Source organism: Microchirus variegatus, assembly GCF_963457635.1.
Source record: "Microchirus variegatus genome assembly, chromosome: 2".
NCBI classification, from domain to species: domain Eukaryota; kingdom Metazoa; phylum Chordata; class Actinopteri; order Pleuronectiformes; family Soleidae; genus Microchirus; species Microchirus variegatus.
Window position 1 is genome coordinate 9344398 of NC_139803.1, and position 26838 is coordinate 9371235.

Genomic DNA, 26838 nt, shown 5'->3' on the forward strand with positions numbered 1-26838 from the left:
TGTCCGGCTCTGCTCTGTTTTGGTCAACGGATTTAAAGAGCTCAAACTAAACGGCACATAGATTTTTATAAACTTCAGCTGGTTCATATGAGTATGGCGCTCACACACGGGGCGGTTGAAGTACGTACAAACCCTTCTGTGACTGTGTGTTTTTTCTTTCTATTGACACAATGATGTCGCCATGGTTATACTTATCAACGCTGTATTAATAGCTGCAGCATGCTAGCACGTTGTAAGCTAATGTGATTGAAAGCGTCAGTTGCACGCACATGTCCTTAAAAACATATCAATTGAGACTGTTCTCTGTATATTATTTGACTGAGTAATGAATGTTTTAATTGTTCATTCAAATGTCACCGAATAATGTTGTTACAGAGAGGCTTTGAAGACACTTTACAATTCCCTGACGTATAGAAGGGGACAATAACTTAAGAAACTGTGTTGTTGTTGTTGTTGTTGTTTAGGCCCTGGTGAAAGGCCTACCAGTACACAATCCCGTGCTGCAGCTGCTGGTGAGTAAATGCCACTTTTTTGATTTTATTGATTGAAATATTTCGCCACAGTATATCACATGCCACAGTAATTTAACATCTTGTTACATTAGAATAGCTTAGGTTACATTACAAACTTAAAAGACCCCTTTGATGTGCATTGTAAAATACATAAATCCAGTGAAAGTGGGAGAGTTTGGAATTCAGTTACACACATATTCCACAATTGAATTGCACTTTGTACTGACATTTTTTGTCAAGTCTAAAATGTCTCCCCTGGGAAGCAGTTCGGTGCAATGGCTGAGAGAGAGATCACTTATTTCAGTGGCATCTGAAATTGTAAACAATAGCTGTTTATGTTTTAAAAGCCTTTGTTCCCTCTTTGTTTGACAGCATATGGGTCAACTCACCAGTGTGTCAGGCATACCCAGGTACCGTCTTATGATGAGCGATGGTCAACACTCTTTTACCGGTGAGTATCAGAACGCGTGGTGAGTCTGGTGTGTTGGCAGCAGAATGAGGAAAATGTACAAGTACTAATGACCGATAAACATATTCCCAAAAGTACTTGAGTATATTCATTTTAATTTCTGTTGTGTATTAATGTGTTAGTAGGCATGTGTAGATGCGTACATGCAGCCTGTTGTGATTGACTCCTGATTTCCAATTTCCACTTGGGGACTAATACAGTGTTCTGATTCTGATATATAGCCTTCTTTCTGGACACCCAATTAAACCATCTGGCAGCAGAGAACCTCCTGATACCAAACTGTGTTTGTAGACTGACAAAGACCACACTTGAGACACTGAAAGGTGGCAGGTTTGTGTTTCCGATTTGTCTCCTACTCCCGCAACTGTATTAATGCTTTTACAAAATATTAAAAAAAAAATACTTTTTGTGTTTCAGGCGAGTGTTGGTTGTGATTGGTATGGAGATTCTACAGAAGGCTGAGGAAATTGGGGGGAAGATTGGAAATCCCACTCTATATAAAGCAGATGGTATGTGTTTTTTGTACAATGTACTGTTCATGCATGAAGCTGAAAATGCACATTACAAAAGTAGTGCTGTCAAAACAAGTTTGATTGATTCATTAAAAAAAGCATCAGGTAAAATCATTGGGGGTGTTTATTGTTAGTTAGTCTTAGTTAGTGTTTCAGAGATTACTAATTTTCACCACTGAGATCAGATGGAGTTATTATCTTTTTGTTAGCCCTATAACTTTGGTGGGTCCTGAAGCTCTTCTTTAATTTTCAGAAGAATCATCTACACCGAGTTTGGTCTCGAGCACTTCTGTCTCAGACGCCTCTTCACCAGCTGCAGTACCTGGACCCTCTCATACAAACAACAGTGAGTGTGTCATATTAAGTCTGAAATATGAAGTTTTCTTGTTCTTGGTCATTAATCTTACTAGAATCTTACTAGATAACAGTGTCACCAGTTGTTTATCAGTGTAACAGCAAAAGTAGATTGTTATGTTGTTGACTTCATGGTGGCTGTTTTTTCTGGAAAATCTGATGGTTCAGCACTATTATATTTGGTAGTGAGCAGTCATCAGCAGCGAGTTTAGCTTTGCAAAAATCTCCTATAGCAAACAAATTGGAGAAATGTTCCTTATCCCCAAGCACACATACTTATTGATTACCACTCTTACATTCTAGACATTGCAATAATATACAGCAATAAAACCTTTGAAGTCCACATACAGCAGTGCAGCATTTAGTTTTTGATAGTTTAGTTTTGATGGCCGTGCAAAACATACTTTATCATGTTGATCATTTGCATGCAACTGCATGCAAGGTAGAGATGTCATTGTAAAGACACCTGTCAAAAAAATGACAGCACTTGTCAAATAGATTAATATGGCTGAGCAGATTAAGTACCTCTCTACTATATAACATTGCTGTACTGATTTTTTTTATGGCTTTTAATCCATAGCAAGATCCAATCCGTATCCATCCATTGTCTACCGCTTTTTTATCGCAAGGTCAGTGGAGTCTAGCCCAGCTGACACAGGATAAAAGAAGGAGTACTTTATGGACAGATCGCCAGTCCATTACAGGGTTAGCACACAGAGAGAAACAACCAGTCACTCTTATATTCATACCTATGGGCAATTAAGAGTGCTCCTTTTAACCTCTACATGTTTTTGGACTGTGGGAGAAAACCACATGCAAACTCATGCAGAAAGGCCCTTGTTCCGACCGGGTCGTGAACACTGATCTTTTTGCTGCACTTAGCTACTACTACATGGCTTTAAATTTAAATAATTTGAAACACTCAAAGTTGACCAACAGAGGGAGCCATGCACCCTCTGTTTGAGTAGGTAGTGATTTTTTATTGTTCTCATCATTTTGCCCTCAGTTATATGGCTTATGGCTGCAGCCAGACCTATTGCTGAAATGTTTTGTCTGATTTACCACACGTAACACGTAAGGTTTTGTTCTTTTCATATGTGGCTCAAAGATTACAAGGAATGTTATTATAATGTATTGAATATATACTTTTTTTTAACCAATTGAATGTATTCAGTCACAAGAAATGCTAAGTTGATGTAGAACTTTATTTCCCTCAGTTCAGGCCTCTTTTTTCATAGCACATTCTGCAATTTTATCATATTCACTGCACAGCTTTTGAAGCGGGCAACTATCTTGTTGCCCACTGGCCATCGCAGCTGATGGAGACCATAACTCACACTTTCACAGTTTTACCACCAACAAGACTTTTATTCCAGAACACAACCCCCAAATAATCGTTGGTTTTCTGCCAAGCCTGACTGGTGCCATGAATCATGCCTAAAGTAGCCTGTGTTTTATTTCAGCCTCTTTTATTACCTCAGCCTTTGTTTCTTTCAGTTGTTTCATACCAGCAACTGCTCAAAGCATTGACATTGATTTTTGCTATGTGGTAGAAGCAAACTCAGTGGTCCTCTTCAGTGGAAGGTGTACACATGTAGGCGGATAATGAGTGCTTGGTATATAACTTGTGTGCATATGTAGGTGTATGTCCGTTTGTGTATGTGTTGTGTGGGCCGATAGCTCCTCCAATTCACGTTTTCATTAATATCGGACTGTTGTGGACTGAATCCCCATGTAGCAATGCACAGACAGAGTCAGGGTGGGGGACTCTGCAAAGATGAGACTCTGCATTAAATAGTTTATCAGCCTCTATCCACATTTGTATCCTTTGATCCATGGCAGAGATCCTGCCATGTACAGAAAACCCACTGCTCTGTTTTATTGTTTTGTTTTGTGCCATGGTCCTGCTTTCTCCTGTAGAGCTGAAATCTTATGCTCAAAAACTTGTGTTTTCTCCAACTGACTGCAGCTCAGTGTTTGATTATGTTCCAATATTTCTGAAAATCTGCATTTTCAGTAATTAGGTGAATTTGTGTTTATTTCCAAAATTGCTCAATACTGCACAATGTTGCACGTGAGCTGTGGCTGAAGGGATGAATAGGTACAGAGCTGTTATATTTTAAGCCATGAGTTCAAGCTTCCACGAGGCCTTAAGACTTTGAGAAACACACTGAATCTCCAGGAGCTTCCATTTGGCTAATGTGGCTCATCACTTCCTACGCTCGTGTCTCTTCCCTGTGTCTTGCCTCCTGCCAGTGGGTTTGACAGAGAGCCGAGATGAAAGGAATAAATGGAGGCAGGTGCAGTACGTTTGTAATGTTCAGGCTTATCAATAGTTCTTATTTTTACAACTGTCCATCCATTCATTTCTTCGTGTTCTCACCAGATTATCTGACCAATCACGACAAACTGTGGTTTACCTTTGACATTGGAAGAATGTAATCAAGAGAAGGTGTCCTTCAAGAGTCATCAGTGTGTAGAATTGCAAAGACTAGTGCAGCCCCACAACACCCAGAGCATTGGGGGTGATTCTCATTCCTCCCTGGGGCCCTGCCACTGCAGAGTTGTTTAACTACCTCAGCGACTTCAACCCCAGAGATAAGAGAATCCACCCTTTCAACCTCTTCCTCTGCTTCCTCTGCTTCCTCTATGGAACACATGGTGGTAGGAATGAGGAGATCCTTGGGGAGTATTCCTTCCAACATGTGACTGTTTCCCCAGTTTGAGGTCAGTGGCTCACCAGTCATACTGTAAACAAACAGTGTGAACAGGAAGGCGTTTCTCCGTCTTGAGTTGTTGAACAGTTTGCCGGCATGTCTTTGGCGCAGACTGAATGTCTTGCTCCATCGTCTCACCCAACTCAGTCTAAATGCTTTGAGCATTTAATATTGCTTTAGCTTTGTCAGTAACTCTACATTAAAGAAAACCCGTTAAAATTTGAGTCATAATAGTAATTATCAGAAAGAACACACAAAAGGAACAGTCTCTTTAAGAGTAGGAGTAAAGTCGGGGGTCATGGCACAGAGTTCTGTTTCTATTTAAATATTTGTCAGCAGCCATCACTTAAAATAGACTACCTTCAAACTGCAGATGATATTTAAATTCCGAGATTGCACCCACTGAAATGCAGTAAAAAAAAAACACATTCTTCAGTAACTGTTCTCTGTAGGTCTTTGTACTAACAGCCCTTTTCCTCTTCTGTCTCTCAAGAACACAAACGCATTTTTGTTCACTTTCTGTATTTACAGCTTTCTTCTTCTCTTGGATGTTTGTCTGACACTCTCTTAGTAAACATGCTTCACAAACAGGGATTGTTGATTATGTTGTTGGCATTCACATTAGTAGCTTGCACTGATCTTGAGCACAAAAAATGAAGATCCTTCAAACGGCTCTGTGTTTGTACGACTTTGAAGTTATTTGCCCCGTGCCTGTAGATACTGCAGCTGGTCATTTTGTTATTTTCCTAGAAAAAAAGTCATATTTCTTCAGCATATGGCTATTATGCATTAAGTTTCTTTCTTTCACTATGACTTAAATGAAGAAAGTTTGCTACTCTTGCTTCGCGAGCGTAGTATTTACAGTTGAAGTTCTGGTGTCATGGCCGCAAGGCTGATATTCAGATAATGAATCCTAATAATTTTGTTCATATGACTTCAAGACAAAGGTACAGCAATTATGGGATTTATGATTAATGTTTGGCAATCTCACTCGAGAGAAAACAGAATTCATTGGCACAACAGAGGTCTTCAGGGAGAGTTTAAATTTAACAGGTATTTTATATATTTGGCAGCAGCTCACTCGAGTCATCAACGGCACTATCATAACATTAACTTTGTGTGTTCAACGAGGTTTCTACCACCTAAGAGCAAATTTAAATTATCATTAAACGTTAAATTGTATCTTGTCATTTTATGCAATGTTCTCCTGTCATTCAAAGACATGCACAATGCAGTACTCAAAAATGCCAAGATGTATTTTTCCTCCGACAATAATCAATTTACATATTTTTGAGCACCATTAAAATTTGCTCTCTTGCTGATTTAACATTGCTTTTCTCTTTGTCCTTTGTTTCTGAGTAGGTCCCTCTCCTCGAGGCTTTGGGAGTGGATTTGGTGCGACAGCTTCGCCCATGAAGACTTCGCCCATGAAGACTTCACCCATGAAGACTTCGCCCATGAAGACTTCGCCCATGAAGTATTCACCCATGAAAGCTTCACCCATGAAAGCTTCTCCCATGAAGGCGTCACCCATGAAGGGTTCACCCATGAAATATTCACCCATGAAAAATTCACCCACGAAGACTGCTTCTGTGATTTCTATTGCTCAACTCAACCCTTACCAAAGCAAGTAAGTTGAAGTTGTTGTGTGTCCCCGTCTGCATGTGTCGTGTAACCTTAACTTCACTCCTGTGTATTGTCAACAAATTGTCAAGCACAGCCTTTGCCTGTGTACATTTATTGATGATATCATTTAATGTTGATTGTTTTCTTCTCCTCATTCTTCATCTAAACTATTTCCTCTCATGCTTCTATTTGTTTGCCATCTACCTGTTTACTATAATTTCTGAGAAACACTATGGGGCATGTTTGACAGTCTATATGCGTGTTTGTGTTGGCATCTGCAAACATTCACTTTTTCCCCCCTTCCTTCGTATTATTGTAAGTGGCTGTGTGGATGTGAGCGTGCGTGCGTGTCACCCCATTTGCATGGAAATGAAATGACCGATCTTGCCTCAGAAAGGGACACTTAAATGGCAGGTACTGCTGGGTCTCAATGATTTGCTGCTGAGGTTTTGATTCTGTTATTTGGCCCAGCAGGGATTTGACCAATCTCCCCTTTTTACCCGTTTCCTTCCCTCTCACTTTTTTTCTCTTTTTTTTTTACCTCCTCCAGGGTTCCACTTAACTGCAGTTTTTTCTTCTTGCTTCTTATCATTTCATTAGGCCTAAGTCTGTGTCTCTGACCTTTTGAGGTGGCTGTAAAAATACAAGAGCACAGTCTAGCAAGATGTAGTTTTTCAGATTACTGTAAAGGTTCGCTGTCAACTTGCCCTCTATATTTGGGCTCTGATAATGTGCCTTGTTTGAAATTACAAGCTGTAAAGATAACTGTGCCTGTAGGTGCTATAATAAACTGATGACTGCTCCAACTTTGATGTTGGGGGGTACTACAGTGAGTAAAACGGATGACTTCAGCGACTGTACTTCTGCCATGCGTGTTTGTGTCAACACTTTAACACACTGCATGTGCGTGTTTTCCTCGTGGATGCAGTGCATGTGCACATGCTTTCATTGAAAGTCCGCATGGCTTTCTCCTCCCATTCTGCTAGTGTTAAGTAATAGCATGTAGAACAGACTATAATTGGCTTTTGGCTGCCATAAACCTTGGTGGAGCAGTCTTATCCATACTGAGCAGGGAATGAGGTTCACTGTGGGCTGGCAGCTGCTCTCATGATAGGGGATTTAATTGCAGGAAAAGTTATGGTATGAATATCCTCCACTGCACAATTATCATCGCCGTCACAAAGCTTACTGCTGCATCAACTCGCTGTTGTAAAAACAGAATAGGAAGCACATTTTAAATGCATCCAGTCGTTGGAAGAAGTACAGTACCGACTAGTTAAATCTTTAAAAAATAAATCTTGTTTTTATTTTATAAACTTTCAGAAATATAATCATTTTATCTCCCAGGTAATTGTTGTTTTGCACAGTTGTGTTCCACATTGGAGTGGGGGGATGCTCATTAACTAAAGAGGGCTTTTTAAAGTTTCCCTGCAGCATTTATTTTGACCTTTAGAGAGCAGCTCCTGCTTTCCTTCCACATAACTGCGTTGGTTAAAGAAAACGTCTATAAAATTATGTCTAAACAAGGATATTCTCTACATGAGTGTTTGTAGGCATTTTCATAAAAGTATTCTGCTGGAAAAGGTGAACAATTAAAACGTCTACAGGGTTTCAATTATGTTGTTTGGAAAGCATTTGGACACGTTTTCTCTCAGCAAATGTGTTGCTTTTGAGGTGTTCAGATAAAATTAACTTAATACATTTTTGTTTTGTGTATATCGCTATAGCTGGACTATCAAAGCACGAGTTACCAACAAGTCCAACATCCGCACCTGGAGCAACTCCAAAGGAGATGGCAAACTTTTCTCCTTTGAGATAGTGGATGAGAGTGTGAGTACATGTGTATAGAGGTCTGAATATCTATCGTCATGTCACACTTGACCATGTTTAATTTGATGTATTTATGGAAATGTGTTTGATCAACAGGGAGAAATCAGGCTCACAGCCTTCAACAAGGAAGTGGACAAGTTTTTCACTTTATTGGAGCAAGGAAAGGTGAGCAAGTGCCCCTGACCTGTATACATCCACATGTTGGGTGATCTGAAAGTTCACACAAAATTATGTTTTGCACATTACCCAAGATGCAGATGCTGCGAGTTAATGTTTTCTTCTTTCTACCAATTATGTACTGTAATTAAGAACTCAAGTCATTAACTCAAACAAATCCCCAGTCACAGATATCCATGTTGTGTACACACTGTGCTCCAAACACCTGAATTACTTAGTCAGATTTGGTCTATAAAACCCTACCAAATCCTCCCATGCCTGCTGGACTTCTGGTCCCTGTGTGACTGCATCATGTGAGATATTAAAGGAAAGATTTGGGGCTTCATCTGGTTTCACACAATACTCACATTCGTAATCTGAGAGAATTAGTCACTGTAATCGTTCCTGCTCTTTTTATACTTGCCATTAAGTAACAGTTCATGACTACATCGTAAGAAGTAGCGTCATCACACCATGAAGGGAATAAGTAGCAGCCTTCAACTCTCACAATGTGCATGGACATGTACAGTGAATATTGCATTCAGGTTTACTTTAAAAGCACTAACCACTAATATGAATCTTGAATGCAGAATTTTTCAATAGGATCATCTTTCAGCAAGAGCACCCGTTAAGACCGTTATGTCTACAGCGTCTGCTTTGTGGTCCCTTTTTTAATAAATGCAGTGCCTACCAGCTCAAGCTGCTCTTGCATAACTGACGGTGACACTGACCTACGATCTTGCTTCAGGGCTGCTACCCAAAACTGAAGTCTGGACTGAAGTTAATGCAGTCTAAAAAGAATAATTCACAGTTTGAATCCCTTATTAATACTAGTAAGGACTCAAAGTTGTTCCTTTTTAGGTAGTTAAATAACACTGTTAATAGATCGAAGATGATGTTAAATGTAAGATGATGTAAATGCACGAAGAAACCGAGAGATACAACATATTTTTTCGTACGTATAGAGTTGCCACCAGTCAGCAGCAGTCTCAGAGCGATGCCCTCAGTGCATGCTCTTTGCATATTTTCCCATATTATTGATGCATTTGGAGCAGTTAGAACACATGCCGGTCCGCTTGCGCAACTCAATCTGGTCGGCAGAGCTTAATAACTCAATTAACCCTGGCCGTCATTTTGCTCGTCGCACAGACTTAGGTATCAGTTACTGGCAGTGACTCCCAACACAGCCCCAGATCCAATTTGTGCCCTCTGCTCTCCAAAGATAAATAAAGGGATGAATCTGTCTTCCCTCTGTGTTCTAAGCATTGACAGACTAGTGAGTGGGTGTGACCGGCTCCGAGTGGCCAGAATGCTTATCACGTTAGTTTCATGCTTCTGTCTTTTGTGTGGGATGAAAAAGAGAAGTCAAGGAAAGAGATCGGGTCACACAAACAAACTCGGAGGCTGAGAGATTGGATAATGTATTGAGCTGGAAAAGCAAATGAAGACATGTACTGTCTAGCAAACTTGCCCACAGCAGCTTCTTATTTTCTGGTGAATTAGAGAAGTGATGGGGCTGATATGAAGCCACATCTTAGTTGGACCTCAAGTGTTTTCCATTTCTATTAAGAGGTGTTTGTAGAAAAAGAAGAATTTCCTTGGCAGGATCAATAAAATATTTGTCAATTTTGAACAGTTGCCTCACATTTACAAGAAATATGCCACCGCTTGATTAAGTCTATTTTTATGAAGCACCATATTTATTTGTTCCTTGTAGGTGTACTACATCTCCAAAGCTACGGTGAAGATCGCCAACAAACAGTACAACAAACTGAAGAATGACTACGAGATCACTCTCCATGCGCATTCGTCCATTGTGTTGTGTGATGACAGTCGAGGTGTCCCCGCACTGCACTTTGACTTTGTGCCCATTGAGGAGCTGGAAAACAGAGACAAAGACACCATCCTTGGTAAGAGATGTAGCATTGAGATTCAATGAATTATTGTTTTTTTAATTGCAGCACAGGTACTGACTATGTGTCTGTTACTCATACAAAGAAAAACATGGAATTATCCCAGTTTTTTCTTACTTTATTCTGTCAACTTATCTACGATGTTTTACAAATTTCCTTCACCAGTTTCTTTTGTCAACCAACTGCTATTTTCATAAGATTTGACATTTGGCATCATTGTGCCCCTAAAATGATACCTGTAATTCACTGTAAAGCTACCTTCGCTGTCTAAATATGAGTAGTTGTCATTCTCAAAATATTACTTTCACCCCACATAGCTTGGAATTTGTCAGAAAAAGAAAAACATTTTTTTTGGTCTATTTAGAGGTGGGAGAATCTGAAACAATCAGAAGATATAAATAAAAGAGTCGTCATTGACGTCATCAGAGCTGCACTGAAATAAATCAGTGATTTTTGTGACAAAGTCAAAGACTAAAGCAAAGTGGGCCACGGAAATGATTCTGCTATTCGATAAGATAATATTACAGCTATGTGAATGATATAGAGGTTATATAGGATATACAATGATGGCCATGTAATAGTGAGCACATTGTCAAGTTTGGTGAACTCCATTAGAAAATGGTGCTTTTCTCAGTGAAAAGTGTTATATTATCTGTGAATGACTGGGACAACAGTAGGATGGCTAAAAACTACTTTGTCTTATACTAATATCAAAGCCTTGAGTATCCTTGATATGAATATCAGTCTTTTTATCTCTTTTAAATAAGTTCACTGATCCCACCTAGCCCTTGAGCCATTTCAAAAACATTATGCTCCAACAGAGTAACAAATATGTTCCTCACATAACAAGAGAAATAGATGTTTTTTTCTTTTTCAAGCTTAAAACAAATATCAAAGATTACGAGATAATTAGGGTTTAAAGATAACATTAGATTTGACTTTGTCAGATATCAGATCTAACAACATGGACCAATAGTGAGTATCAGATTGACTCATTCCAAGATGACATGATACTTGCTGGTACTGTCAGTTACCTGTGGATTATCACATGAACCATCTTTCAATTAAGTAAAACTAAGCAATTTAAGACCATAGATACAAAAGGGGGAAAAGAAAAATTACTATAAGATGGGCACCTGCCAGTCCCTCATGAACCCGAAGTGTGGAAGGATAAATTATGACAAGGTGAGAGGGAAGGTTAATTCCGGAAAAGAGGATAATGGGAATGATAATGGGAGTTATCACAATTACAGATAAAGATGCATGTCCCAGTTAGGTTCAAGCAAATTATCTGACTTTAATTTTTCATTGCTTTTGGTCCCTTTACTAAAACAGTAAAGGGACCAAACAGTAACAGTTTTTTTTTTTACACAAAATATTGTTTGAATGCAGAATTTCTACCCTTTGGACGTCTTTGGGTTGAAACAATTACTTCTGTTCTCACGACACCAATCAGCACAGGTCCATATGTTCCATCACTCGTCCAGATGTGATATTTGAACTGCACTGTAGTTAAGTGCTTTTACTGCATTGCGTCAGCAAAACACAACAGCAACAACTTGAAGGCATGCCGGGTTATTGATTCTTTAAAGTGTTTGACAAGAACTTAATGGTCGTAAAGAAAATAACCTAGTCCAACCTTCTGAGATTAGAGTATTGTTGGTTTATATTTGAGCAGTAATATTGCACAATTAAATTAGTGTAAGTGTTGGGTAGTACAAGCCAGCCCAGTTGCAAACTACACAGTTAAGGGATGCGCTCAGCAGTTTACCTGCAGGAGTGTGTTAACATTGGTCTCAGAAGGGCAGCAGTACAAGTCCTGTGCATCATCTGTTGTCTCACCCTCTCTCTCCACTTCCGCTCTCTCATTGCGCCTCTGTTAAATAGGGGATTATAACATGGTAATGAGAACTGTCAGCCTGTTTCTGTGGTGATAATGGAGTTCAGAGGTGGGTGACATCGTTTCAATCATAATGGAATTAAGCAGCGCTGAGAAAGCACCGACAAGAGTGCAAGGGAGGAACAGGGGGAGGGGGGTTGAGAGAAAGGTTAGTGGAGGTGGCAGACGGGAGGATTAAACTCAGAGAATCACTCGTTCCACAAGTCTGTTCTAGAATTCTGCCCAGTCATATTATTTAATGTGTGGGCAGTAGTCTTCGATGAGCAACAGGAAAGTGACTACCACAATAGTGAGGTTTCTGAGGTGCTTTTGTGTTTTTCCTCTAATGCTGTGTGTGAGTGATGTGTATTTTTGTGTTTGCCTTGTTTTCAGAAACCATCTAAACATCTAAAATCTGTTGTTGGTCCTTCGCAGATAACATTTATTTCCCCCTGTTAAGTTTTTATTTTTAGTCGAGGAGGACCACCTCAGTGATGGCTGAAGTGGTTCGGCCTTGAGCATGACTGAAGAACGAGTTTGTATGTTTGTGATTATTTGTGAATATGGGTCTGGATGTTAGCCAGCCTGTTATGACATTTGTCAGTCTGATGCGACTTGGCAATATCAGAGCAATGTCATCTCTGCTGGTTTAGATCTTTACTGCTTACAATGCAATAACAATTTACATAATGCAGTGAGTATCCAGAAGGCCCTTTTTTTACACTTTGTGCCAAGGCTGTTCACGTATTGCACCATTGCCTCCTTTTTCTCATGTCTCAGTCTCAGTTGCCATATTTGTCTGCCTATATCATCTATAGATGGAAATATAATGGTTCTCTCTGCCTATAGATATCATCGGCGTGTGTAAGAGTGCAGAGGATGTATCCCAAATCACCACTAAGACCAGCAGACAAGTTTCCAAGAGGGCCATCAGCCTGATAGACACAACTGAAAAAGTGGTGACAGTCACACTGTGGGGAGAGGAGGTAATAACTGTAATCCCCTGCCTCTCTCTGTCTCTCTCTCCTTCTCTCTTTTTGTTTTTCCAAGGATGATGTTTAATATTAAAACACATGGTGCCAACTCTAATTAATCATGTGTTTATGATGTTACGATGGTGTCCATGTGGATGTGTATCCCTGTGCTCTTGCATGCAGAGCATTTTTGACTGAGTTTCCTGGGCTGTAACATTTGGATTTTTCAAATCCGTTCATTTGACCTTCAGTCGTGTTTTGGATCTCGTTCCCTGGTTTGATACAGAAGACTAAATAACTCCTAAATGTTCATGAAATGGCACTATTTTTCCCTCTGAGGTCATTAAATGAGCAAGAGTTTAATCCCTCCTCATTGCCAAGATCCAAAAATGACTTTCAAATTTATTTGAAGTGAGTCCAATTATCAAAGCAAACTAAACTACATTATATTTTCTAGCCTGCAGACCCAGACTGAGCACACAATAACATAGCTAAATGGTAGATGGTCTGCTCATATTAATTACTTGTCAATATTAATGATCAATCAAAGCATTTTACTCTGCAAGTCACATTCACAGATACACACATTCATACAACACTTCCAAAATTTGGTGCTCTCTGTCTCACTCAAGAAAACCACAGACCTTCAGCTTAGTTGACGGCCCACTCTACCTCCTGAGCCACAGACATCCACTTCTATCTTCAGTTGCTCTCTTACAGTAACACTTGTTTTTGTTTTTTTTCTCAAGGCAGAGAAGTTTAATTGCACTAGGGAGCCTGTGGTTGCCATTAAAGGAGCTCGCTTGTCAGATTTTGGAGGCGTATCTCTCTCTACTTTGTTCAGCTCAACAGTCATGGTCAACCCAGACATACCAGAGGCTTTCGGATTAAGGGCCTGGTGAGTCACACACACGCACACATTGAATTGTATATAGTTCTTCAGCTGGCATGTACAGTGCACATACCATTTTGTGTTTTGTTTTTGTTTCTTTTGGCTTCTCACCCTCCAGGGTTCAAATGCTTTTTTTTACCCTCTTGCTGCTGTTTATGTAAAACAACTTAAATGCTAAACACAAACCACCACCACAAATTAATACACTTGAACGCAAAAGCCTTGATGAACACTTGCCAGGACCCTGGTAGCATGTGCCTCATCAGCCCCAGCAGGACTCGAGACAGGATGTAGACAGGATTGGATAAAGGGAATAACAGAACAGCAGAATGGGGATATTTCTGGATTCTAGCTCTGTGCGGGTACTGTACAGCGTGTACAGAGAGATGGGCATACATCGAGCTGCATCAAAATGGATTCTGGTAACTGTGAAGGGATTTTGAATTATGACTCATTCACTCATTAAGTTCCCATGTCTGGCCGCCGCTGAAATATAAATGGGGCTTTTTACACTGTGTGTACATATGTCTGTCCTGTGTATCACACTACTATTCTTATGTCAGAATTGCATCAAATAGCATGCTCACCACATCATTTATAATACAGCAAATGAAGGGGAAAGGGTTTTGGAACTTGCAATGTGAATAAATGACAATGATAGGAAAAATTGATAGGGAAAATGTGTTTTACAGTCCTTTTTAGCATGTAGATTTGCCCTCTACAAAGAGTGCAAATCAGTCTGGCCCCTGTGGTGATGTGTTTCTTTGTGAGTTTGTTTTGACTGGGCTGTTGCTAATTGAAGGAAAGTGATGAATTTGGATGATGCCTTGATTGGATTGTTCTGCTCACCGGGAATGTAGAGCAGGAGTCCCACTGATACATGAAGATGCTAAAGGGCATATTAAAGAGGTAGATCAATGAAAAGATGGAGTGGGTAGACAAGAACACGAATGGGTTAGTTTTGTTCCTCTTCTCGTCCCCCAGTGTACATGTCCTGAAATAAATTTGAAGACCGATTGATGTATGAACGCGTGTAGATAGCAGCCAGTATGTCAGATAAGAGATGACAGAATGCAGATGCAGTGGCTGGAAATCAGTTCAGTCACAGCTGAGGAGGGTTTCTTTAGATAGCAAAGCAAATACAGCGTTAACGACACAATGCTTCACTCAGAGGAGAAATCAAAGTGTGTTAATCCAATATTTTCACAAACACATACACACCTCCTTTTGCAAGCACTTTTTCCCCCCAGACTTGTTCACTTATGAAAAAGATTAATGGCATATTATCTCTAATACAGCACCTTGGTATACATGGTTCATTAGGTGAGCGTACCTTTTGTTGTAAAATGCGCTGCAACAGCCCATCCTTTCTTAATGTTTTCTTTCATTCTGTCTCCGTACACTCTAACGTACGACATATTTCACACAAAGTGCTGTACAATCACAAGCAAGGGAAAATATGTGTGTATGTTAAGCTGTACAAACACATTTGTTCATACCTTTATTATTATTATTTGTGCTCTGTGCATTTTATTGTCAAGGTACGACCAGAAAGGCTATGCTGTTGAGAGCCAGTCCCTGACATGCTCAGGGTCAGCGAGCAGTGGATCGAGGATAAACTGGAAAACACTGAGTGATGTAAAGAATGAACACATGGGACAAGACGAGAAGGTACAGTGAACACACAGACCCACTTACTTGCATGTATTCTATAAATATATGCGTATATGCAGTACATACATACAGCAGGGAAATTATCTTTTTTTTAAAAGGAGGTCAGTGTTAATAAGTGCACCTAAATACAAAAGTGACTTACAAGGACTGCTTCACCAAAACCTTAAAAAATATCAGCGATAAAATACCGAGCAAGGAAACAGATTGGTCCGTGAGTCAGTAAGTCCGTCTGTCATTCGTGCAGCTGGTTACTGTTTGAAAAGCAAAGAAAAGAAACCCGAACAGATGGCATAATGTCAACATAACTACTGCGCAACAGACAGTTTGATACCTCAGAATGTTTTCACGTTGTTAGAAAAGCAGGGTAAACACTGGGTTTTGGTGTCAGTCTGTCATCATCAAAGGTTTAAGTCACACAATAGCAAATCCATCACTTTGACGTTCTTTGACTTTGTCTGTTTCTTACTCTTTCTACCCCATTGCTGTGGCTTATGTTTTATATAACAGCACGTATTTGCCATATGAACTGCTCGTGGGATTGACCAATATTTTGAAAATCAGGGACACTAATTAACACTTCATGTGCCGTGTAGAGATCAGACTGGAAGTCTCTTATTAAAGTATCAAAGAAAATTGTATGTGTACAGACATGGATTTACCGATCTATAAAACAGAGTCGGGCTTCTGTTCACGGGCTGTATGTTCCAGTGACTTTGTAAACTCGAGTTTCGGTTTCTGTTGTTTTAGCCTGTGTGTGTGTGTTGGATAGCGATGCACATATATTTAGCAGCATTGAATGAAGTACCATATGTGACTGGGGTAGCATATGGAAGCTCTCAAGCCATTTCAAGGAGTTTCATGTGAGAAAATTAAATTTTTTTCCACTAAAAGCAGAGCCAAAGCCTGGCATGTGCCTTTCATAAAATGTTCTCTTTAATTAATTGGGTTTATTTCCGATTAGTCACCGTCATTCCACACAACAAGAAGTCCCGCATGTCTACCTTCTACATCAATGTCATTTATTAAAAATAAAAAAAAAGTTTCTATTTATGTTTGGGAGATGTTGAAGCCTATAGGGCATAACATTACCAGAGGGGAAGTAGCACAGTCTGAGAACATGGGAGAGAGAGAAGGTGTAGACAGGCCAAGCAGAGACACTTAAACTTCCTGTCACTTACAAAGCTGCAGTGAAAGATGGAAGGAAAAAAGACCTCAGGAAGAAAAGGGGGGGGAAAAGGGAGAGCGCGTGGTGATAAATACAGCCAAGTGAAAAAGGGATCTTAAGAAAAGGAATGCAAATAGGAACTGTTAACTGGCAGAATGGAGGAAAAGAGTTGAGAGGTTAGAGTGTGGATATAATTAAAGCTCAGATTTCTCCCATCACTTTTTCTCTGTTATATTCCCTTTGTTTTTCCCTCTTTTCTTTCTCTGCCTCGCATTCCCCCAACCATTTCTGTAATTGAAGGGCTCTAAGGTGGATGTCTATCACATACTCTGAGGCTCTGCTTTGGAAATCCAAATCGTTGGCTTATACTTTTATGCAATCTAATTTGTTACTCGTACCTTTTCTCCACCATGTGCCGCATGTGTGAGACACTGTGTGAGTGTGTGAGTCTACAAGTCATTCCTAATTAATGAAACGGTGTGTGTTTGGGTTTGAGGACAGGCATTAAAGTTGGCATGTGCAGCCACGTCAATTATGTGAAGTAGATTTTCACTTGGTTGCCTTTCCACATACAAATTTTAATTGCATTTAGGTGCCAGAAGGTGACACAGGGATTTTCTGTGATTAGGATGAAAGCAATTGTGTGTGTGTGTGTGTGGGGTGTGTAGTGTGCGTGTGTCTCTCTCTCTTTAGGAGAGTCTGCTCACATATTTTTTATGTCTGTGTGTCTTGAGAGCGTTATTGTGTATCTGTTTTTGTGTGCTGTGTTAGTCATGCTCTTCATCTCGGTTCTCCACAGTGTGCTTAAGGTTAAGACTTTGCCCTAAGGCTTCTGCATACACACTGGAATACAGAGGAAGAGGGAAGAAAAACACACTGAAGGGGAAGGGGGAGAGATGATTGCAAATGCAGGGGAATTTATTTAGAGTGGGCCCGATGTAATGGAAGCGGTGCGATCCAGATTGAGCTGACCTCCATCATCATATTCTCCGTAGCTTCTGCCAACATCATGAGTCGTGAACAAGCCCTGAATGAAAGCATCCTGTATTTTTCCAACTGCCATGTCCACCCTCCCACCACCTTCCCTCACCACTTGTCTTCCCACCTCTCTTGGCTTCCAGCGCTCTAATCTGCCCATGTCTACGAAATGTGATGCGGCAGGAACAACGGCAGAAACATGGGAGGGGTGTGCAGAGTAGGAGAGGGCTGTTGCTAAGGGGAAAATTCTCCTAATTAATAAAACCTTCTTACTAAGTGTTGTAAGGGTTCTCGCTATATGGTGTGGGGACTGGGGTGGACAGATTATGAGGCTGTGAGTCAGTAGAGAATCTGTCAGAAAGCTCTCAGTGTGACTGACAGTATTTGAAGAGGTCATGGGGATGCGTGATAACATCAACCATCTCATGAGAAATGTAGACTGCTCTGTTCAATGCTCTTACTGAACAGCTCACTCAGCTTTGTGTGAATTCTGCCAGTATCCTAACAAGAGTGTATGATAGACTTATCTAGGCCAACATTATAAATGAGTCATTTCTGGCTTGTACTTGTCATCGTAAAGCATTTCATTTCACATTTTAGCTGGAATGCCTTGTCTAAGGCATATGTTGTATATGGTGTGTGTTTGTTTTGCTGAAATTCATGCACGTCTATTTGCATGCAGACATGTAACCCCCCCCCCCACACACACACAGTCTCCTCCCAGTGAGGTCCACTGTTTGCATTCTTTATATTTATATTTATGGAAATTGAATGCTGTGCTTCTCAACAGGATGAGAGAATTTCTTTATTTCCCCCAGAGTTGGCATTTCTTTCCCTTTTCTGCTGTCGATTTTGCCAGTGTGAGTTCTGACGCCTAAGGTGCTAATATCGGTTTAAATTACAGCGTCGTTGCTGCATTTTAATTTGATTCCTTTTGAGGGTGTACTCTTTAATTTAAATTCATAACTGAAAGTTTTTGCTCATTATGTATGTATTGCAAACATTTAATTTTGGGTCTTTGTACATAAACTGGCATGTTAAACAGGTGTATGTTCGTGGGTTGGTACAGTATAAGCAGGAGTAAGAGAGTCATCTTTTCTCACATCTATTTTGCATAAAATTCTTGAACTCTCTGAACTGTTCCAAGATTGTTTGGAAGTGAAATTGAGATCAGTAAATGGTGCCCACCAACTCCCAACCGGACTGACTTTGTGACAACAATTGTGATGTCAAGGTTAACCACAGATTAATTCACTGTTTCTCTAACCTTCCTTACTCTAACCACTATCCTTTATTTTTAAACCCTTGAAGGGTTCCGTCCGCTTTATAATGAGCTCCTCCTTGTTTTATTTCTTAATATTTTCATGATATTTACTGCAGTTATGCTTTTATAATCTGCAGTTGTACCATGACAGGAAAGAGTTTGACACATTGTGTTTTCTTGTTTTGTGGACTATTGGGTATTCATTGTGTTTTTGTGGCCTGAGCCACCTGGCATCTTGCTCATCTACCAAGATGCAACCTCCTACATACCAAACACTTTGATGAGGTGTCTTTTTCCAGTCTCGTCATTGTTGTATTTAAAGATCGCAGCTTCAGATTGCTAAAAAGTTTGTTAGTCTGCGATGCTCTTTTTTTTCCCTGGCTGGTGCATAAAAACATACCTTTTTGAAGTCTAATAAATCACACTTTCCCTGGTAATATGAAGTGTACAAACATGTGGATGATGTTTTTTATCTGAAACTTTATTTATTTAGATGCTGCCATATTTGAGCAGATGTTCACAGATCCATTAAATATTTGCAAATTAAAAATGTGATTGAATCACTCTTGGAAAAGCTGTTTCAACTCAAGACTCTTAAAGAAAAAACAAGATATTTTAATGAAACAAGGCATCGCTCAGGCAGTCACAAGGACAAACACAATTATTTTCATGTTTTTAATCATCTGTTGGTGCAGGCAAGCACAGACTTACTCAAAGGGAAGAGCTACCAGTTAAATAGGGAAAGATAATTGAGTGTAATACACGTATTACAGTATTGTGTTTAAGGTTAATGTGCTAGTAATATTTTGTTCCTATATTTGTGTGTGTGTGTAGGTTTGATTTCTTTGAACTGCAAACCTTGATGTTGTGTGTTAAAATGACACCAGTTTGATTTGATCCAGCACTATTTATTGATCTTGCAAGCCTAACTCAATAATATATATATATATATATTTCCCCCCCCTCTCTATTCAGGCGGAGTATTTCAGCTGTGTGGCAACAGTTGTTTACACTCGCAAGGAGAATTGTTTGTACCAGGCTTGTCCATCTGCAGACTGCAAGAAGAAGGTTATAGACCAACTTAACGGGCAGTACCGATGCGAGAAGTGTAACAGAGAGTTTCCAAGCTTTAAATACAGACTCATACTTTCTGTAAGTGCACACAATGTACATCACTTGTGCCTGTTTGGCTCACATTTTCAGTGATAATGGCGTAGAGAAATATTGTTTTATTTCACTGTCTGTCTAAATTGCAGGCCAACTTGGCCGACTTCGGGGATAACCAGTGGGTGACGTGCTTCCAGGAGACGGCTGAGGTCCTGTTGGGCCACAGTGCGGAAACACTGGGACACTTAAGAAACACGGTATGCTTAAGTTTGTTTGTTTCCAACTGACCAGAAAATTGCCTGTCATGTTTTACTTAGTTCCTGTTTTCATGTGTGTGTGTGTCTTATTCAGGATGAGACGGCATTTGAGGAAGTCTTCCAGAAAGCCAACTTCACAACCCACATCTTTAAAAACAGAGTCAAGCTCGAAACATACAACGTAAGTAGCAATGAACGAGAGCTTAATGATACGATGCTTATCACATTCTGTTTTTGTAAAGTAGCACTCCTTCTTTCGGGTTTACTAGTTTGGGTGGGCGTCTGCATTGTTTACAAATTGAGTGTTTTGATCAGTATTAACACTCCCTGCAGTTCAGCTGCAACCTTCAGGACGTACTGGCGGCAGGCGAAGCTGTCAGGAATGTTTTTACAACATTATGTTGTCCCATGAGCTTGTTTGATTTAAAAACTTAATTTTAAACACAACAATTAAAAAATTTGACATCACCCAGAGCAAATACAGTCCAGGATTTTCATCAGCGTGACTTTTTGGTTGTCATCATCCAGTGAACTTTGGTCCCAAACGTGTAAAAGGCAAAAACAAGATGGGAAAAATACACGAATGTGAGATAATTTTAATTAGTATCACATTGACAAGAGTTGTTAAGTAGCCGGTGTAGTTTGGATGACAAAACAAATACGGCTGTGGATTAATTTCTCTTAATTAGCCACTAATTTGCATTTAGCTGTTGTCTGTCTAAGCCTAATTAACTTGATTATTCACAAACTAATTTGCTGCAGAGGAAACAGTCCAAAAGGAAGGAATAACTGAGATGCTGAATGGTCTTGTGTCCTGACCGCAGGAAAACCTGCAGGGAAAGCAATGCAAAGTTCATGAGACATTACTCGTGAATGCAAAACCTTTTCATTAGAGTCAATAAAAGTCAAGCAAAATATTGCCGTTCAGGCATTTATTATTTCCCTTTTGATGCTGTTTAAATTACAAAGAATTATCTTCACATGTGAAATAAAAAGAGCTTGAGTGTCCTTTCATAGCAAATGGCGGCATTCCACTCCTACAGACCATCAACAACAAGCCAGAAGCCGCACGAGCATATGCCCAAGGCTGCATTTTTCATTACAGCGAGCAATACTGAACAAACAATATACTGATGTGTTTTTTTTGTTGTTTCTTTCTTGTTTTTGTTGTTGTTTTATTATAGTCTCATCAGTCGTGCGGTTTAAAATGCGGTTTGTCCGTAGGGCAGCATTACATGAGTGTCATTTAAAAGAAGTCGTTGGGAGCCTGAATGGTCTTGGTAAATTTTCCTCTGAAGAAAATTTTTTAAATGGCAAATTCCGTAGCAGCGTGGAACATAACGTGTGTAAAGATCGACCATCAATGTAATACACAGGCCTCACCTGGTAAATGATGGAAATAAAATATAGAAACATTCCAGCGGTGTTACAGCTGTATTGTTATAGTGTTTTTCTCTTGTTTAAAGCAAACGTTCAGGCTGTTGCCCCTGGGTAAATTACAGATTTTGTATATTTCGGGAGTTAAAAGAAGTAAATACACCTGCAGCTTGAAAACATTAAAGTAAGCCTTTTATCAAATGTGAAAAAAACTGTTTTAATATAATAACTTTGTCATGTGCATCACTGGCTTTAATTAACTCTGATATGTGTATGGTAGATCAAGATGTGTCATGTAGAGATGTCACTTTCAGAGACTAAGTTCCTACTCGTATATTTTGGCAACACTCAACCATGGACTCCTTTTAAACAACACGCAGAATTCCCACTGTCTGAGATTTCATGAAGAAATGGCAGTTGAGGGGAATAGAGAAAATGACATCTAACCTCACTGAGAAACTCATTTCATCACAAATCACTATGTAGTTTTGCAATTGTTCTAACTATTGCTTCATTCGTGCTATGTTGATCTTGTGCTTCCTCCTTGCTTCCACTAGTCTATTAATATATTATTTGTCCATTTTCTCTTATATTATTTTTTCCAGATATACCAAATAATCAGAATCATATTTACATATCCTACTTTTGTAAGTCTGTTTCAACTGTTTGAGTCATCCTGCTTTTCGTTTTACCAAATTTGCATTGAGCAATGATGCTTGTTCAAAGATTCAAAAAAATAAAATAATAAAGGCTGTTGTCATGGCCTTGAGTGTTGAGCTGATCTCTTTAGTAGGTCAGTGATTTACATTCTACACGGTTGAAAAAGGGCCACTCAATATTCAGGACGAATCCTTCCCTTCATGTTTTTATAGGAAACATTATTATTATGTAGAATTTAACATCACACTGATTTCACTGTGTTTGGGAAGACTAATGAAATTGTGTGATTTATAAGTGAAAAAGGCCTTGATCTAAACCAGAGAACGTTGATTATTTCGCTAATTTTCACACTTAATGTTGCATTTCATGTGCCTGATTTCTGCGTCTAGAAGTTGGATCACAGTTAATGTCAATGGACACTGTGATGCACTGTGTTGTGAATGAGGAGAAAAGACTCAGAGGGGTTAAATTCTGTTACAAATCAACATGAACTAAGTCACCATGCACATGCAGTATGGCAGCATTAACAGCGATGCAATGGGGTGGTTTAAATTTCTTAATTAAACACATTTTGCAAAGGGAAATGTTACATAGAGACAAAAATCCAGCTGTGTATGTGGAAAACATAGCTGCTTGTGTTCTGCAAGTTCTGTCTCTTTGTCTGAAGTGAATTGATTTTACCTCAGTGAACAGATTAGTGCAGGGGGGCTGGTTTTTCCGAGCTCGTGTGAGCAGGCTATTGAGTGGCACACAATGACACTTAATACACCCACTTTATTTAATCAACAAACCGCACTCTTAGCAGAGTTCATCAACATCACATTCAGGTGTTTTTCTCTGTCCCTCAGCTTGTGGAAAAGGTCAGAGGAAATGAGGTGTATGATACACACTCCAACGTTTCAAAAACGCTGCCTATCAAATCATTTACATAACCTGTGCAGCATTGTGTATTCAGACCAGATTTCTTATCCTTTTGTCGCCGTGATTAGTTTTTACAGTGTGTCATTGTGCAGCCTCGCAGTGACACGCTGATGTTTTACAGGTAAAATAAAGTAGTGTTATCACGCCTGGGGTTACTCGCATAAAATACCACAGCCCAGAGAAATATTTGTCACTCTTGAGATAGTGTTTACCACTTTGATAAATAAATCAGTGCACAGCAATATAACGTGTATAGTGCTTGCTATTTTTCAGAATCGTGACTTCTTTGGGGCTGACACCTGTGTGACACAGAAGTGGCAGAGTTGAGCATGCCAACTCTTTTTTGTGTAGTTATTCCTTTCCACCGTCTTTACAACATCTTCCTCCTCCGGCACGTGACATAATTTCTTCTTCATGGCTGGTTGCTGGAGTTGCCCATGCTTATATTATTATAAATGGCTTTTTCTAAGGCCACGAAAATCATACAATAATTATTACACAGCGATTGTACAATATAGACCCATAAATACTACAAACTGTAACTTTAACCCCATGTTGCTTCACCGTATGAATGATAGACAATGTGCTGAAAAAAACTGTTGTGTAAAGCAGGTTTGAGTGGTCATCGAGACTAGAAAAGAGCTAGAGAGAGAGTAACTTGTTCAGTTACAAATATGCTGCAGTTGATGTCGATCATGATCATTAAAGTCTTGTTGTTGATTTTTCACAAGTCACGTTTTTCCGTCAGTTTCTGTACCGTTCCTTCTTTGATTCATGACATGGGAATTATATTGATACTTGTATGGAACGAAGGAAAGTGTTGTTGTCCGGGGTTGCAGATGATGCTGTCAGAGGCATCATCTTTATCCTCATCTGACCTTACAGTTGAAAGGCTCTTGTAAGCCGTTCACAACTTAAATTTGACTGTGATATTTTGCTTCCATGAGGTTAAGTCTCATCTTAGACAGCTGAGCTCCTGCACATATGTGGACAGGTGTCTGTCTGTCAAACAGCATGAGAAACAGAATGAATTCCTGGCAGATTTTCCTTTTCCTGTCAAAAAAAGTACAGGAACAAACAGTAAAACTGTTATTATCAGAGTGCTTTACTACGTTACCACAAACACTGGCCAGCAGTATGACATAGAAGCTGAGGCTATGGTTGTAGATATAGCTGTAATTCTCATTCACGTCCCATCACTGTGAACCTCTATTTACAGCCTCATTATCCAAATGCCTCCTCGGGGATTCTCTTCTTTTATGTAATTTTACTGTTCACTGTTGTAAAATTGTGTTTCTCGGTGTAGTTTCTCATTAATTCTCTGAGGTTGTGGCATCAGTGGAAAGTGTGTGTGTGTGCGTGCCTGGTTTTTAGCTTCAAGGTATTTGTGTACATGTTCTGTGAGTGCACCGGCATCTAGAGGTTGTGTTTAATTCTTCAGGGAAGAACCTCACCTCACCCTGTTATCTGAAACTGACTTGGAGAATAGGGGTGAATGTCAGGCCAGTGAATAATGTTTTCCTGATGTGTTGTGGTGTTGAATATCAGTCTATGCATGTTAAATTAACAATCCCTCAGCCAGGAGTCGCTCCTCTTGGAAAACTTTTTGATTTAAACAAGTTTTACACCTTTTGTCAAGTGGGGCCTTTGTCTTGACAGCCACCTGCATTGTTTTATTTGTCTGGGATCCTGTGGTAGATGCAAATTGAAAATGCTAACATATGAAATAATGGGAGAGTGTGAAGTCTTTGTTGCTGTTGGTGCAGGCTGAATTTCTAAACTGATTAATGAATGGTTGCACACTCATTGCATGAAAATTAGTTTTGGGCTTCGCATCTTAATCAGACGCCACTGTAATATTTTTGTTGCTGCCGATGACGACGATGAGATTCTACAAATAAGTATAGCTTTTGTCTGAAATTGCACTGATTTGCATCGCATTTGCGTGCTCGTTGAAAACCTTAATTTTAATGTGGCATTTAGAGCTGCAACTAACCATCATTTTTCATTTTAAAATGTCAGAAAACATTAAAAAATGTTGATCAGTGTTTGTCAAACCTGTAAATGATGATGTTCTCAAATGTCTTGTTTTGTCCACAAATCAAAATGATTCAGTTTTTAATGATTTCTTTGTTATGTGGAGCAAATAAACCAGAACATATTCACATTTAAGAAGCTGCAACAATCAGAAATCTTGTTTTAATCATGAATTAATCTGCAAAACAAAAGAAATGCTGCATCTGGTCGATGTATTGTTGTGCAATAGTGCTTTCAGTGATGCTGTCAATCATATCATGTGTGTTTGACCTGGCTTCTTTATCCTTGGTATAAGCACATCTATCTATAGCGGTCTATCCATCAGTCTGTGTGTCTAAAACAAGGCAAAGACTTGTCTATGATAGTGTGATGGGCAAGTGACTGATCAATTCAATAAGTTAGTTCAGAAGTATTTTCTAGTTTTCATTTTTGCGAAGAATTAATCGAATGGACTGCTTGTCTTCCCTCCTTAGGATGAGAGTCGAGTGAAGGTAACTGTGATGGAAATCCAACCGCTCGACCACAGGGAATACAGCCGGGCACTCCTCGGCAACATCCGCAAATTGGCCAGCTCGACTTAGTCCCAGCGATCCAATCAGCTCCCTGGTAATTGACCACGTCTTCAGCTGACCTCTTGTTTGTTTGGTCCACCACTTTCCCACCAGTGAGATAATGGCGTGTCTGACAGAGGCAGCAGGAGGGCATCCAGAGGTTCATCTGATTAACAGGCGGCCAAAACCAAAGACTGTCATCTCGTTGTTCTCTTCCTCGTAAAAGAGCAGTTGTGAAATACTGGAAAAACAAGGGGGGGGATAAATGTGACCCTTAAATTCAGAGAAAGACATTTATAGTTTGTAGAAGTGTGTTTTAGATCGTTAATTTAAAGTGTTTATGCAGCTCGGGTGGAAGATAGTATAGAATAGTTGGGTTTTAATTGTTTTTACTTTTAGAAATGAAGGTGTGGCAAAAGCGTTCTTTAAAATATCTGTGGTGTGTACTGCCTTAACCTATTTTTAAGTTTAAAAGTTTAAGTTTAAAAGAAGTGATGCGTCATCCCCAACCTTAAGTTATTGTTCGACCCCTAACCACAATTCATATCGTAGCCCAATAATAACCACTTCCTCAGAGATGTGTCGTAAGGACCGGGTTTTAGTCTCTGCCAAATAGATCCAACAACGACAAGAACACACACTCTCGCATATACAGAGATCCACTTTGTCTGTACATGACAAAACCTAACTTGCAGTATTCAAGTCTGCATTGGAACATGCAGGCACACAGTCAGGTAGTGGTTTAGGAAGCGCTTGATTTGCTTGGTGTTCCTCTGTTATAGCACAGATTAAAATACGATTGTGCCAGACCTAAATGTGTGTTCAGGTTTATTTTGAGAAGCAGAATCCATTAACACTTCTTGCCGTTTTCAGCCGTGGGATCATTGGAGTTGCTGTCTTTTTTCACAGGGGATGTGACACCATAAAATGCATAAATTAAAATTAAATAAACTTTAAGAGGGGTTTGCCTTGGAAGTTATGGAAAATCTGATCAATTGACTGGTCCATTAGCT

The 26838-nt window shown here is 39.6% G+C and overlaps 1 protein-coding gene across 1 annotated transcript; it reads left to right on the forward strand.

Annotated features, from left to right (window-relative positions):
* On the forward strand, nt 1-26634 carry LOC310924152 (replication protein A 70 kDa DNA-binding subunit-like). Its single transcript, XM_083885798.1, has 17 exons — nt 1-120; nt 465-512; nt 885-963; nt 1203-1311; nt 1399-1490; nt 1747-1839; nt 5927-6194; nt 7918-8020; nt 8117-8185; nt 9894-10086; nt 12818-12954; nt 13692-13840; nt 15376-15505; nt 19891-20067; nt 20172-20279; nt 20374-20460; nt 25748-26634. Exons 1-17 carry the CDS (start codon nt 88-90, stop codon nt 25853-25855), a joined length of 1983 nt encoding a protein of 660 aa, XP_083741924.1. The 5' UTR covers nt 1-87; the 3' UTR covers nt 25856-26634.
* The last annotated feature ends 204 nt before the right edge of the window (nt 26635-26838 follow it).